This window comes from Diospyros lotus, chromosome 5 (genome assembly GCF_014633365.1).
Source record: "Diospyros lotus cultivar Yz01 chromosome 5, ASM1463336v1, whole genome shotgun sequence".
Taxonomy (NCBI): Eukaryota; Viridiplantae; Streptophyta; class Magnoliopsida; order Ericales; family Ebenaceae; genus Diospyros; species Diospyros lotus.
This window is the reverse complement of record NC_068342.1, coordinates 5033427-5049738: the sequence shown is the minus strand read 5'-3', so window position 1 is coordinate 5049738 and position 16312 is coordinate 5033427. Positions and strand designations below refer to the sequence as shown.

The 16312-nt window shown below is 38.0% G+C and overlaps 1 protein-coding gene across 4 annotated transcripts; it reads left to right on the top strand.

Annotated features, from left to right (window-relative positions):
* The first annotated feature begins 147 nt into the window (after positions 1–147).
* LOC127802071 (uncharacterized) lies at positions 148–15997 on the top strand. Of its 4 annotated transcripts, none has more exons than XM_052337750.1 (8): positions 148–426; positions 575–1462; positions 3886–3991; positions 4093–4158; positions 10962–11034; positions 13147–13237; positions 13318–13380; positions 14616–15997. In XM_052337750.1, the coding sequence occupies exons 1-8, from the start codon at positions 331–333 to the stop codon at positions 15333–15335; spliced, it is 2103 nt and encodes a 700-aa protein (XP_052193710.1). In that variant the 5' UTR covers positions 148–330; the 3' UTR covers positions 15336–15997. The 4 variants fall into 4 exon arrangements, with proteins under 4 accessions (XP_052193710.1, XP_052193709.1, XP_052193708.1 ...); XM_052337749.1 differs by having other exon boundaries at positions 4093–4164; XM_052337748.1 differs by having other exon boundaries at positions 3886–3998; positions 4094–4158.
* The last annotated feature ends 315 nt before the right edge of the window (positions 15998–16312 follow it).

Sequence of the window (16312 nt, the reverse complement as noted above, 5' to 3'; positions counted from 1 at the left end):
TACCCTGGCTATCACATTATTTTTCATAAAATAAAATTAGAAAAAATAGGCTTATGCTATATTTTAATGTTTTTTATTATTATATATCCAGAATTTTAATTGTTTTTTTATTTTAGATAATTCAAGCACTATTTAATGAAAGGAAACTCGAAGAACCACACTGAAACTGGTTCTGGCATTCTTAAACCCTAGGGAGTTGGAGATTTAGCACCGCTTTCGATCTTCATTGCTACAACTTCGTTCTCTCTGCCTGCAATCATCTTTGCCAGTGATCGTCCGTCCGCAATCACCAGTTTTGGACTTCCGTATGTGTCTGAGAGATTATCATTTATGAATCCTCCTCGCCCTTCTCCGGTCAATTCGCTCCCTTGCTGTCCCGATCAGGTCCATAAGCATGGAACCACTGATTCTTCAGCTTTTCGACAGGTCTCTCTCTCTCTCTCTATATATATATATATATCAGTACTTTAGGTTTCACAAATTCATCGTGTGTGTGATGTACGAGTCACAGGTGGTTCTTCCTGCAGTAACTTTTGATATGGCTTTTTAATTTCATTTCATCTAACTTGAACAGGTTATTCAACCGAACCAGTTCCAAGGGAATCCGAATCCTACACAAACACAACCTCAAAAATCAAATCCCTTCAATAATAATTACAACAGCCATCTGGGCAACGGGCCTTTTCCCATCGCCAACAGGCCAATTTCAGTATCTATGGCTTCTCCAAATAATCCCAATCTACAACTGCAGCAAAACGGTGTACCCTTTACCAACCTATCTCACGTTGGACTGGTGATGAATCCAATGCTCCAGCCCAACCAGTTTGCTCACAGTCCTTTTAACCTGCCTCAGTTTTTAGGCCAAAATGCAGGTTTTCTAAACGGACAACTTGGTTTGCTGACCCAACTGCAGAACGTCAATCAGTTAATGCAAATGCCGATATCCAGTTATCCCCACGGTGTTCCATGCAATATGCCTCTGTACCCGAATCAAGTTTCCCAGGCTTTGGTTCCTCAAAATCCCACTATTCTCGCAAATCCATGGTTTGGTGTTACGAATTGTAATGCATTTCTGCAGCCAAGCAACCAAGGGCAGCCAAATTTCGTTATGCCAGCTGTAGATGCGAATGCAACCAAGTCCCATAATGTTACTCGGCAGTTACAGGGGAACTCACCTCTACTACCTGCTTTTGGCTCGGTTCCTCCACAACAAAATGCTACTCAGCAGTTTCAAGGGAACTCACCTCTACATCCTGCTTTTGGCTCAGTTCCACCACATCAAAATGCTACTCAGCAGTTTCAAGGGAACTCACCTCTACCACCTGCTCTTGGCTCAGTTCCACCACAACAAAATGCTACTCAGCAGTTACAAGGGAACTCACCTCTACCACTTGCTTTTGGCTCAGTTCCCCCACAACAAATTCAGATGAGTTTCCAACCTCCTGACAGTAAAATGTCAAAGGTACCTTTTAGTTACTGTTAATTATCTAAAGCATTCTGTATCATTTGTATTCATTTAATTATTTATTCACTGGCTATGTATGAATTGCTTATATGGATGGCAGGAGGAAACATTCTATGTTAATTTATTGAACGGCCAATCTAGTTTATGAAATCACGTTGATGCCAACTAAAAGGAGGTTGATATGCCTTTTTTCTGTTAATTTGGGACAAGAGATTGGCTCAGTGCAAAATGGATTATAATGAAGATTTACAGAAGTATAAAAGAGAGTAGATGGGGAAAATTGATGTTCAGTAATCTTCCCATATCTTATTTGATAGGGACCAAGGCATGAAGATATATTTTGGGAAAAAAGAAGTAATGGCAAGAGTCTTAATGGACGAAGACCAGGTTTGTTTTATATTTAAAATAGATTAGGATTATGTTTGTCTATATTTCATTTTTAGATATATCAGAAAACAGATGTGGGATGTAAATGGTGAAAAAAAGCTATTTTCAAAGAAAAAGTGTATGGTAGAAGAGATTGGATTCTATGAGAGGCTAACCAAATGTGGGTTCAAATGGATAATACCATTCAAAATACATAAAAAATGGATCCAGGAGAGTTGAAGGAAAAATTCAACAAATAAAAGAGTCTTGGTGATGGAATGAAGGGGATACAAGATAGAATCAAAACTATTGCTACAAGACATAGCATGCATGCGATAGTGAAGTAAACTGAAAGTGGGATATTTTTACCAAAAAGAGAAGCATGGAAGGCAATTGATGAAGTGAAGTCAAAATCTTATGAAAATTTTTGCTAATGACTTGGCACAAAAGATGAGGAAAGAGATGTATAAACTAGTCAAGGCAAGAGAAAAAAAGACAAGGGATTTGAACCAAGTAAAATACATAAAATCCAAATAAGAAAAATACTAATAAATGAGAGGGGGGGGGGGAATCAGTGAGAGATGGAATAATCGTTTCTCAAAGCTATTCAGTGAAGTGGAGGAATAAGTGTTATGTAGGGGCATCTTTGTAACTCTGAAAATGTTAGGAATTACATGATCTATAGACATACACCCGCAACTGGAAAAAAGTAATCATTAATGACGAAGAATAGTAAAGCAACTGGCCCATATAATATCCTAATAATAACAAAGAAATGCATGGGGGAAGAGGAATTAAGTCAGAAAGGTTACTGGACGACTGGAAGTTCTACAATGCCTATGTATAAGGATAAAGGAAATGCTCAAATGAATGGAAATTATAGATGCCAAGACCTGACAAAGGGGTCTATGAGCGGCACATATCCCGAGGTAGTCGTGGGTGGAACCCATGCCAGGACCAACAAGCCTAATGTCAATGGATCATTAGGGGGTGAGCAAAATTTGTGTAAAATCGATATTTTGAACTGAATTAATGAGTTCCAGTTAAATCAGTTCAAATTTTATTTTATTTTACAAAAATTTTGGGTTTCAATTTTCAATTTGGTTTTTGGAAAAACACTTGGTGTTTAACTGAAATAATCAAAATTATAGTGGTATAAAAAAATATCCATAATTTTTTTTTGTGTATTTACGAAACTGCCATTCATTATAAGTACACCTTTTCCCCCTCTTCCTCACATAAGATGACCCTAACCAGTTGCCACCCCTTTTCCCCTTTTCTGAATCAAGCTCCACATTTGTATGTGAAGAGGGTGTGCCATTGTTGATGCCGAGCTGAAGGCCGTTATGACCCAAGTATTGGTTCTCGATATTGGTTAACAATAGGGGTTTTGAGCTCACAACATTGTCTAGGTTTCGCTATTCTTCTTATGTTTTTCCTGGGTTTGTTCTGCTGCTCTTGTTGATAGAGAAATGCAATATCTACTAGGTTGCTGCATTGGCCATTTTGCTTGTTTGGTGGTCGTGAGGACTTCCAGATTCTTGTTTCTTTCTGGGTAATCTCTATTTTCAAGGAATTTTTATATGATGCAAGAATCAAGTTGGCGATAGAGAAACTGAATGGTATAGATATGGTATTCTAATTTTCATCCCCCTTTATTTTTTGGGAATGGGGATTCAAATCTGGTCCATTCTGCTGGTTGTTAGATGTGATTTTTTACACCTTTGGTACACATACCATTTAGGTGAATTTGATCTTATGTCTGTGTAATTGATTTTATTTGGATGAGGTTGAATGCATCCTCTGACATTGTTGCTACATATTCTTGTTTATTTCTTCCATTCGGTTGCTTAGACAAAAATTGTCATTTTTGTGTGTATCACAATTTGATCCCCTTGAACATCCACCATTACCAGATCATGAGACAGCTGCTGCTTCTTTCTCTGCTTTCCTTGTGATTTTATCTTTACAAATACTCTGCAATAATTTCATGGCATTGAACATCCACCATTATATATTGACAGTGTTTAATTTCATGGCATTGACTGATGCAGGGAAATTGCAGAAATGGTAGTGGGGTCAGTGGTCTGAATGCCAAATGGAAAGATTCTCAAAACCGAAACTTCAATAAGAATCCCAAACGAGATGCGTTGCATAGGGATAGGGGGTATTTTTCTTTTGGCTACTTATTATTGGACCTTCTTATATTTTGAGAAATTCTGGAATAGCTTCTCATATTTTGCATTGATCAAATTTCTATAGATTTCCAAACGACAGCAATATGAAAAATGTGAAGGGAAAGTATGGGTTCCATAATAAATATGGAGGTAATGGTAAGATCTTTTTCACCTCATTACCAAGTTTAAAGTTTATGGATTTTTCCTTAGGTAGCATTTGTTAAAATGAACAAGATAAGGGAGCATCAAGATAAGGCCTTAATACTTTATGGACCAAGATATGGAATGATCAAGATAAGGTTGAGAAACATTCTAAGATTTTTATCAAACTGTTTATTAAATTTTTGGAATGCACTAGAGGACACAAGCGTTATTTTTTTCTTATTTGTAAGGACCAAGATATGCTTATCTTGAGAGAGGGGGGCGGGGGGGGGGGAGATAAGCATATTTGGAAAAATAAAGATAAGAAGTCATGTGACTTCTTTTTTAAGGGTTACTGGATAAGTTTAACAAATACGTTAGAAATGACAAACATCTGGAATGTTTTCCATACTTGACATTTTCCACCCCATATCTTGGTTAACAAATACTATCTTAATGGTCTATTGCAGGGAAATATTGCTTGTTTGTTTGTATCATACTCATATGCTTTTGTTATGCTGTACTAGTACCCTACCTCAAAGTTTTTAGTTATAGATGACATCGCTCAAAGGTAGAGGTATACACAATAAAATAAGTATATATATTTTTGCATGTATCTGCAGGTGTAATATCTATATGTCCTATATCATCCAGTATGATGGTCTTTTTCCTAATCCCACTTGGAGTATATGTATATGAATGAACAAACAAAACATATAGAAACCGAAAAGGTGTATAATGAAAAGTCAGTGAAGAGAGAAAGGAAGTTTGTGTGAAGTTATTATTACTCTTTGTGATACAAATTGAAGTATGTGGTGTTATGACCCTAGGAGCAATAGAGGGACAATATTGTAATAGGGTTTATAATAGTTTGTTAGGAGATATTTTGTAATTTGTTAGGAGCACATGGGTGCTGTTATGAGCTATGCCTATAAAAGGGCTGCTGTAAGAGGATGAGATATTATGTGAAATGATATTGAAATCCTTTCCTTCTAATTCTCTTTATCCCTCTCTCCGTTCTTTTTGATTTCTCCCTCCCTTTTTGCTAATTTCTTTCCCTCCTTTCAATTCTCTCGTTCTGATTTCCCCCCTAATTCTAGTCTCAATCCTAGAAATATGACTAATGGTATCAGAGCCAATCGATTCTCGGTTGTGATTCCTATAATTCATAGCAATTCTTGGCTTGGAATTGAAGGTGAACTGAGCTGATCATCCACAGTTGTGAACCTTGGCAGTCCTTGTTCGACTTTTGAAGACGAAATAGGCCAACGATCATCAACTAAGAAAGTTGGAAGTTTCCAACAGTGATTAAGGTTTAGATTATGAAGGTGAAATAGACCTAGGCAACTTTGATGGTGATTTTGGAGTGACTAGATCTATGTCGCTGCAGGTGATTGAGGCAATTTAGTGAAGCTCATTTTGGTCAATCCTTCTGTGGCGAAAAATCTTAGCAGTTGAATTTAGGCATTGGGTCGCAGGAGGCGATTCAGGCTGCGAAGCAACACCCAGGCGAACTCTCACGAGGTTACATCCAAGCCGGTGGTCCTCGGCTGCGAATTTGAGATAGTAGTGAGAAGGGGAGTACGTTTGAAAGCGAATATGACAAATTGACAAAATCGAGCCAAGCGATTCCCAATCAACTCTTGGTTCGACTTAAAGGCAACGAAGAGCCGATGATCCTTGACCACTAAATTGCGATTGAGGCGAGTTGACTTGAAGGTATTAGGGACATATCTATCCTACTGAAATTGTCGAAATTTACAGAACAATCTCCTAAAACAGGCTTGAAATTTGAAAGTGAGTGGAAATGGGTGTAATAAGCAATTCGTGAGGTGCTATCCAAGTCGATTCCTTTGGGGATTGCAACAGAGCAGTTCTGTGGCCTTCGACTTTGCCTACTCCAATTGTTTGAGGTCTCGCATTGAAGGCGAAAGTAGATATATCGCCTAGTAGTTCAATTCAAGTGGAAATTGTAGGTAGGTAGCTGATTGGTGACAGGCGCGATTCAAGAGGTTGAATTAGTTCGGTAGCCTAGTCGTAATTCCGATTAGAATTTAAAGGTTGGTTCAGATCTAAGTGACTATGAGTGGCCATTCTAGAAGCGAATTAGGGTTGCGGAATTGGGAGTAACAATTACGATGGCTTGGATTTACTGAATTAGGTTCCAGTGAAAAAAAAATAATTTAGCACTAGAATAAGTTTCCGAAGATGTCCTTAGAAGCTGATCAATAGGCTGTTATAGAGGAAGATTTTCAAAGGAAATTAAACTGTGGATATGACTGCAGGACTTAGTGGAAGTGCACAGTCAGGGGAGAAAACACTTAAGGAGGAATGGGTCGCAACAAGAAATGAATTCGATAACCTCAAATGAAAGCTGGATGACTTAATGATTTTATTCTCATAGAAATTTCAGGTTAGTGTTTCTTTTCTAAGAAGTACTATGCTTCCTTAAATCAACTTAGAGGTGAATTCAATAACCTAACGCAAGAAGGGTCGGTAATGGATTATAACATCAAATTTGAGAAATTGAAAGCGCTGATGCTTAATTCTCAACCGACCTTAAAAGAATCTTATTTTGTGTTGAAATTCATTGATGGTCTTAACAATGCATTGAAACCTATTATGAGAATAATGTGTCCTACCACGGTAGAACAAGCGACGGAGAGGGCGAGGCTTCATGAAATGACATTGGAAGCCAATCCTAGAAAGCACAAGCAACAGCCTTATGGTTATACTAAGAGCAACCAACAGATTGGAGGTATTCCTCAGACTGCTAAGACCCTAAGATTCGGACTAGTTGTTGCAAGAAGTGAGGAAAGACCTGAAATGGAGTAGGTCATTCAAGATGACAAGGGAGGAAGGGTAGCTACTGGAGGAATTGTTGTGGCTCCAACGGATGCGAAAGACGTTGAAATGAATCCTGTTATAATTGCCAAGGAACCTGAAGGACACCCAATAAATCATGATGAAGTGGCATGGGAACAAAACATTGATTCATTGGTGATGCCAACTAATAGTCAGGTCGAAGGTGAGGTGAACCAAGATCTAGATCCTGCAGAAAGGGCTGGAGTTTCTTTAGATTATATTGGCCAAGTTGGTACCTACTTTTTCTTTGCACGGGAAATTGATGAAGAGTGGCCAAAGATTGATGAAAAGGCTGACATGTACAACTTAAGGGTTGTCTCCTTTCCATAGCTAAATAGGAGTGCTGTCAAACTTTTGATTCATGGGGGAGACAAGATTGAGCTTGGCCACGAGCTACAATTACCCTTTGTGAATTGGGTTGTTGCAAACCAAAAATCATCTCCCAAATGTTATGAGATATCATATGTTTGTCGGAGAGCAATTTGGTATGGGGCAGGATTAAAGGTAAAGCATAGGTAGAAGGGGGTAGAGCTTTTGTCTTGGCTGGGCCCTTTGCATCCTCCTTCATCCAAAAGAAAGTAAAAAATGGTGGTAATAAGACGACAACTTTGGCAATAACTCAATCTTACAGAAGCGGCTGTAAACAGGTTGCAAGCAGACAAACTAAGGTTCTGTGTAGTTGTAGACAAGGACCTTCCTAGGCTGTGGAGTGCCCTTCTTATTGACAGGCTTACATGCAAGGCACTTGATGAGAATGGTCAGAGCTCTTCAACTATTTAAGAGTGTGGAAAAGTGAGAATTATGTGTTTGTTGATGCCCTTATGCCACCACCTGAGGAATATCATAGTGATTACCAATTAATTCCTCCAGGTATTGTTGAGGTCAGCCTTACCATGGAGATAATAATTCAGCATTCTCCTGTGGATATCGGACCATTTGGATATGATGGAAGTACTAGTGTACTAGTTTGTTCTAGAGGAGGAGCTGGCTTGCTAGAAGAATGCATAGAACTAGTCATCGAGTTATGGGAGCAGAACATTAGTGCTAAACAGAGGAACTGCCATGCAGTTGGGAAGATGTTGAGAGAAAGGTTGCTGCTGGACTAATAATTGCTACCATGCATTGTCATAGTTCATGTATGAAGACCCAAGACATTGTTGGGACTGACAGATCACTGGGAAAAGAGAACCTTTGCATGGAGATATGTGGAAACATTTTACAAGTGCAGGAAAATGAAGGAGAAAGAGAGAAAAAGAGATTAAACAGACAGTGAGAATGGGAATTGGATGAAGAAACAGTGGCAATAAGTTTCTTGGGGACAAGAAACCTCTCAAGGAGGGGGAAATTATTATGACCCTAGGAACAATAGAGGGGCAATATTGTAACAAGGTTATAATAGTTTGTTAGGAGATATTTTGCAATTTGTTAGGTGCACATGAGTGCTGTTATGAATTCAGTTAGCAGTCAGGTATGCCTATAAAAGGGCTACTGTAAAAGGATGGGATATTATGTGAAATGATATTGAAATCCTTTCCCTCTAATTCTCTCTATCCCTCTCTCGGTTCTTTTTGATTTCGCCCTCCCTTTCTGCTAATTTCTCTCCCTCTCAATTCTCTCGTTCCAATTTCCCCCCCTAATTCTAGTCTCAACACTAGGAACCCTAGGAATGTGACACGTGGGAAAGGTAGCTAGTATTATAATATATTATTTTCAGGTTAATGAAATTCCCTTTCATCTCACTCATTTTTTAAAATAGATTCAACACATTTCAGCACTAGATTTGGTATTCTTTCACTAATTCCAAATCAGTCTATAAAGTCTTGGATGGTTCCATGTGGCATAAAAAAACCGAAAACTTGTAAATGCGTATTTATACCCCTTCGCATCACTTTAACGCCATGGCTGCCTGGTCATGCCTTAACAAGTTAGTATAATCACAGCCACCCATGCCCATGAAATCAATCTAAGACATGGGAGTTTTTTGTCCTCCTAATGCTGTATTGATACTTAGTGGGTTGTTATTGCCCCTTGGACTAAGAAGTTGGACACTTTCTTGTGTCGTGTATGGAGTCTCTTGATTCTGTGAGTGTATCTAGGTTTTCCATGTGCTTCCTCCATTCTTTTTTCCCACTTGGCTCCCTTAGGTCTACCCATTCTCTTTAGCCTTGTGCCTTCTGTGACTATTTGTTGACTTTAAGGCCACCGTTGACTATAGGATGTCCAGGGTCAATGTTCTAAAGATCTGGTAGGCAGCTTCAAGGTCTCAGTTGATCCTAAAATCAATTCCCTTGATTCACAATCAACTGTTGCCACCTTCAACTGATCTCTCGAGCTTTCTGGTTCTTCGCAACTGACTATTCACTTTGGTTGTGGTTTACCTCTCATGTGCAGCTGACTTCTTAGTTCATGTTTGGTTGGAGGGAATAGGGTTGAAGGGAATGGGAATGGATCATTCCATTCCATTGTTATGTTTGGTGGAATGATCATTCCATTCCATTGTTATGTTTGATATGCAAGAATTTTGATAGAATGGAATGAAAAAAATAACTCTTATGATGAAAATGCCCTCAGACTAAAAAATAATAAAATCATATTTAATTGTGGGTGTTAATAAAATAACATTTTTTATTGATATCTAATTCAAATAATTTTTGAATATAACATGAAAAATTCCACTTATATTTTTTGGGCTACAAAGATACATATAATTTCATTTTTTGAGTAAATTTAGTATAGTTTCATAAAATTTAGTAAATTCAAGTAATATTTCAATTAATTTCACATGATTAACAAAAAATAAGATGGCCTGTATTAAGATCAACACATCCAAGAGCAGGAATCAAAGCAAATGAACAATCTAGAAATTATTAAAAAAATTACATTGAACAAGACATTTGAATGACCTCAACTACCAAGGGCCATACTTCAATTCAAGTACTTGAAATCAACCAGACTACTAGCATAATCTGAAACAATCCAAACTGAAACATGTCCAAAACACAGGTAGATTCTGTTCAAAAATCTTGAAACAACCAAAATGAGACACTACTCACACCTACTAATAGTAAAACAACCATCTTGAAACAACCATACTTAACCAATAACACGTCTCACCAACATTGCCTTTTCATTATCTGGAACCGTCGAAACGCAAGTAATAGTGCTGGATCACTAGGAATTTTAATTGAAGCAATGATCTTTTCTACAGTAAGGCCCTCCACCCTTCCAAGTTGTTCATAAATGTGTTCTCATCTGTAATTCAGTGCCGCCTCACTTGCCAGACTGCCAAATACTGTCCTAATTTGTCAGTGGCCTTGAGAAGGCCACTTTCCAGTGATTTAGCCATCTTTCAGTACCCCCACAAATGCATCATCACCTGTTCTTCTCTTCCTTTTCTTTGGTGCGGAAGTTGCTTCAGTTGTATTATTATTAGTTGGCAATTGTGTAGATGATTTGAAGCATCAAAATCGTTATTAAGATCCATTGGCTAATCCATCTCGTCTTGAACATTACCTGCATTTCCTTCTTTCATCTCCTTGAGTATATTATTGGCAGTTTGTGCATCTTTCCCTGTTGCACAATCTTTTCCAAATATAGTGCAAAGTTCCTGAAAATGAGGAAGGCTTTTGTTTATGAACACTGCAGCCTTTTTGTTGGACTACACACAAGTAGAAAAAAAAAAAACATTTTAAATAATTTAAAGAAAACGTATGCTGTCTGCCAATCCCTTTTCATGGTCTCCAGCCTTGGTTCCTCTTCTTAATCTTTGCTTACTCATCCTCTCCAAAAGTTTCATAGTGTGGTTCACTCACTCTGTGTAAGAAATGATCTTACTTTATCATGCATCTATCATGTATCTTTGTCCTGCAATTATCTGATTGATTTTTGCTCTTACTACAACAAAGAATGCTCTTATTGTAATTTTGAATGTTTATTTTTCCTTACAGGATATAGAAATGACAGTGGAAGAAAATCTGAGCTTGCTAATTCTGCCAACCAAAATCAGGTGCAACACAGGAGGTAATTTCTGCTAGGTTTGACCATAATTTACTTCTCTTCTTCACATAATAGAAAACTGTGATTGATGGGATCCTTTTTTTACTCTAGTGTATTCTTCTTAAAGATCTGATTCTAGTTTATAATATTTAGTTTGTTTTAGCCATTCTAATAGCCAGGAGAAAGATATGTTGCTTTATCTCGAGGGAAAAAATGCACTTTGATTCAAAATAAATGTATTTTTCCCTTGCTACCTAATACTAATGGCCTTTTGAGGCTTCTGTAATTGATTATACCTTTTTTAGCATGTAATTCTGTTAAATATCTGATTTCTGGTTTAACAGGAATCAAATATGAATTTGGTTTATTTTGGGATTTTGATAGCTGTGACAAAGTATTTTGAAAATACTTGGTTGAGAAATAAGTGTGTTTCTCTCTTTTTTCATAAAAAACCCTTCTGAAGCAGTCTACATAACTATGTTTTTTGAGAAAGGTAAATCAGGCCATGCCCAACTCAACATGGATCTCACCACAGCAGAACCACACAGTCACACAAAAGTAAAAGAAAAAGAAAAAGAAAAAGAAAAAGAAAAAGAGAAAAGAGAAGCTAATGTCATTGTGATCTGTTCATTTCAGGTGAGACACCTGTAGAATTTGAATATGCTTTTGGCTGGAGAAAATGTAAAAGAACGAGCTTAATACTTTTCAATGAATATTGAAATAAATTACATATATTTTCCAGATCTGGAATTGTAAAAGAGAAAAATATTCTAGAAGTTCCTTAAATTCTATATGCAACATACCCAAGTACCAGTGTTCTAAAATGTGGCCTAGGCTTCCCCTGGCCGCCCCAATTAAGTGCAAATCGGCACCCCTAGCCGGGCTCTAGCCACCTAGGTTGCGCACGGCCTGGGCCGATTAATTTTTTTCTTTCTCTCTCTCGTCGTTACTCTCTCTCTTCAGTCGTCGCTTTCCCATTCTCTCTCTCATTGCACGCTGCCTGGGTCGTCCCTCGTGGACTTGTCACTGCCGTTGATCTCGTTGTTTCTCTCTCTCTCTCTCTTGCTGCCGATTGGGCTGTTCTCTCCTCACTGGTTCTCGCTCTTCTTCCTCCGGTACGTATGGCCGTTTTCCTCCTTGTTGCTTGTTGTAGCAATGCATGGTGGCCATCTTCCTCCTTGCTCCTTGCTGCTTGGCGCTGCCTAGGTGCTAGGCCCCCGTTTGGCGCCCGACTAGCGCTTAACGTGTTTTAGAACACTGCCAAGTACCAGTATTGTATCCATTTCCAGAGCACGTGGCAAGTTAAATTACACGACAAACTTTCATCGTCAGAAGCTATGTAAATATTCATAATGCTATTAAATAATTCTTTCTGATGGACTCAAAACTAAATTGGTATATGATTTGTGCATTGCTCTTGTATTTTGAGATTGACATGTCAATCCAAATCACAATTCTATGATCTCATATATGCTGATAATTTATTATTTGTAAAAAGGACCGATACTATCAGGAAAAATTTGAGAATTATGGTAGGTTCTTCTTCATTCTTTCTAGTGTTTCCTTCTAGTTTAAGACTGGATTCGGCTAGCATAATTTAGGTAATCCTTCAAAAATGTGTGATATTGTATGTGAATTTGCCTTTGTTTCCTCACTCTTATATGATGTTGTTTGCACACCCTTTTTGGACCCAAAAGTATTGGAGTGGGTTGGTCCAAGCAAAGCAAAGGATTGTTGAAAGCAATATGAATTAGTGTTTCTTGCTATTTGTAGGACCAGTGCATCTGTGTCTTGAACTTATGATCCTTTAATGATGATTTATTCATTAGTTATCTGTGATTAAAGCATGTATCTCTGATAATGATCAACAGTTGGCTCTTGGCTGCTAAAAAAGTTCTCTATCAGTATAAATCATTGAAGATCGTCTGTGCCCTATCATTTTACAATTTTTTCTTCTTGTTTTTTCTGAATGCTAAAACTTAGAATTTTGTCTTTTATTTGTTATTGTTCGAGCATCAAACATGACTGCTTTTGGTTTCTACTGTTTCTGTTTTTCTGAACTTACTTTCAACGCATGCAATTAGCTCTGTGGTGTTCCCTTCATTTTCATTTTCTTTCCACCTTCTTTTTATGAAGATTTCCCTCCTTGAATTATACGGGGCAAGAAATTCAAAAGTGGCGTGAAGAACGGAGAAAGAACTACCCCTCAAGAGCTAATGTGGAGAAGGTTCTCTCACCTGTAGCACATGCTCCTGTATGTTGCCATGGAATAATTCTCTCTCTAACAATGGGGTTCTCTTCATGCAGAAGCTGGCAGAGAAGACAACAGATCTGGAGGTTAATGATGAATATGCCAAGCTACGACGAAAGGTACAACTTGCATTTCATTTATTAACATAAATTAAAATGCTGGTGACATGCTTGTTTGGGTATAAGAAGGGAAGGGAGAATTAGAGGAAGGACATTCAGCTTAGATTAGTTGGTTGTGAGATTTATTATCTGGTGTCTAAAGATCATAAGGGCCAACATATTTGCTACCCTTCTGACACTGAAACTGGCCAGATATAAGGATAAAATAATCTTGGATTTGTTGGGGAGAAGGCAATCAAATTTCCCAAGATGGGTTGCCTTTTATCCAATAATCATTCCCTCTCCCCTTTCCATCACCACTATCCTGTCTGGTTATAGATGTGGTGTTCATATGTTATTATAATAGTCCCCTTGTGAAAATATAAAGAAAAACAAGGAATTTGTAAAGACACTGTGACGCATGAATCCTTAATCCCACTAGGTGGGGTTGGCTACATATATTCCAGCTCTCATAAAAAAAAGGACGGCTGTCTTTCTTATGTAGTTGAACTGCTTCCACGCATGTAATGGTTATCCTGATCTGAGCCGCGGATCTCTTTTTTGATTTATATGCCTATGAATGTATTTTATCTCGACATCTATGGTGATATTCTCATTTTTCTGGAGTGGAGCTTTTCGTGTGATATCCCTCTTTGTTTTCTTTTGTATTTTTGCTTGGATGAAAAAGCTAGTGTACTAAACTATATTTTTTCCCTGCTGGGTTTTCTTTTCTTTTTTTTCTTTTTTTGGGGGGGGGGGGGGGGAAAGGGGGGTGTGTGTGGGGACCAGGAAAAAAGAACACAGGTAAGAAAGAAGAGAGAGTTAATTCTCTCCTTTTGGCTTCTTTTGCGTGAAATGAAAACCAGAATGGAGGGGGAGTGGTATATATATTCTTCTCCTTAATGTTGTTGGCCACTATAGGCTATAAAAAATTATCAGAATCTGGACATGACAAAGCTGAAAGGATATCATTCTCTTGCAAGCATGGCAAGCAAACAACGATCAGTGAAGAGAAGTGAATGTACTGTCATCATAATGAAATTGACTGTTATTTTGTGTTTGAAAGCATGCCTATTCCCATCATATATGCTAATATAACTTCATTAAAATGTTAATATAACTTCATTAAAATGATTAACATTTATTGTTTATTGACTTTTTTGACCAATTGGATGGTTTCACCCCTCTGAATTTGTACTTTGATATTTAATTCTGTTTGGTGGTGATAAGTTGATTTCTTTTTTTTTTAATTCCAGCAACTTAAAGAAATTTTGGCGAAGCAGGCAGAGTTAGGTTGTGAAGTTGCTGAAATCCCATCCTACTATCTTTCAGATCCTGAGGAACAAGTGCATGGGAAGAAAGAGAATAAGGTGTTGGCTAAAAAGGAGTATTTGCAAAATAAGTTTAGAAATGGACGATTCTCTCAGAATAAGCGGTTTAAGAAGCACAAGTTTGGAGATCCTGGTTCAACTAATACGCATGATCAAGGTGAGCCGTTATTCAAGAAGCAGAAGTTAGTGGACAATGACTCATTATGCAATCGTTCTTTGGACAAAAGACAACCAACTCTATTGCAGAAGCTTCTCAGTGCAAATATTAGGAGAGATAGAAGTCGTTTGTTGCAGGTTTTTAGGTTCATGGTGATAAATTCTTTCTTCAAAGACTGGCCTGAGAAGCCTCTGAGATTTCCTTCAGTAATAGTTAAAGAAGAAACAGGATCCAAAGAGGTGGTTGAAGGAAAAACAGCGAGTTCACGGGAATGTCTCTCTGGCAGCCAAGGCAGGACAACTGTTGAAGAACGTTGCCATGTTAATCATAATCACAGTGATGATGGTAATGGTGATGGTGATGACAATGGTGGCAATAGAAATAATGAATTTGGTTTGCAAGAGACAAAAGCTCGTTTAGGTAGCTTAGAGAATGTTAATGGAGGGCGAGTGGAGGAATCTGGGGAAGAAGGAGAAATTATAGACTAGAATCTCTCTCTCCCCCTCTGATTGCAAGTGAAGTTTGCTACTTGAGAGGTTGCGATGGAGCATTTCAAGTTTATAATCGATAGCAAAGTAGAGAAAGCTCGTCTTGCTGCAGATGCAAGGCTTGGAAGATAGTGAGTAGAAATTGATGATGCAATGCGACCTTAGTTGATCAGCATGCATCCTATGTACTGATTCTACGATCAAGTAGCAACTTTTTGCTACTAAAACCTCGCCAGTTTGACAGGGTGTACTGTCTTCCCAAGTTGGCTGAGAGTCTGCAATGAGAAGGCCGGCACTCCCTCCTGTTCCGACTTGTCTATAGGAGTAAACCCCTCTGTGTAGACATGAATCGATCTCGAAATCCAAATGGTTTTCATAACTCATAACTCTTTTTCCACTTGGTCTTTGAGTTTATTCTCTGCTTCCATGCATTTGTTTGGATGCCCATATGGCTTTGTTTTTCTTCTACTAAGACTAGTAAGTTTTGGGCTCCTTTTTGGCATGTAAAGTTACAATATATGCCCTAATCTTCCCTTACATGGTTTTGTTGTTTGATGCCTGAGTTTGAAGTCTTCCCTTAAAGGGGTGCTGTAATGGGACATTCTAAGGAGTCACCCCCCATTTTAGTGCTGGTTTTACTGAGCATGTTCCTCTTGGAGTTCTGATGGAATCTAATTGCTAATATGATGGACACCCATAATAAAGGTTTTTATTTTTTTATTTTAACCTGGTCTTCATAGTCCTAGCTTAGTGTCCTTTAAAAAAATGATTTTTTTCTTTATAACTACCCAAGCCTTAGTTTTTGTAAAGGTGTTTATATTCGATATAGTAGGTATTTTATTTCGAGCCTTTTCGGTAAAAGTCTCTGTTCTTTGCACCATGAACTTTGGCTGTCGGTTTCCTAATTTTGAATGTTGACAAAAATTTCAAGTCAATGCCTGAGCTTCCCCTTTGGGTTGGGTTGGGTTGGGCCGATT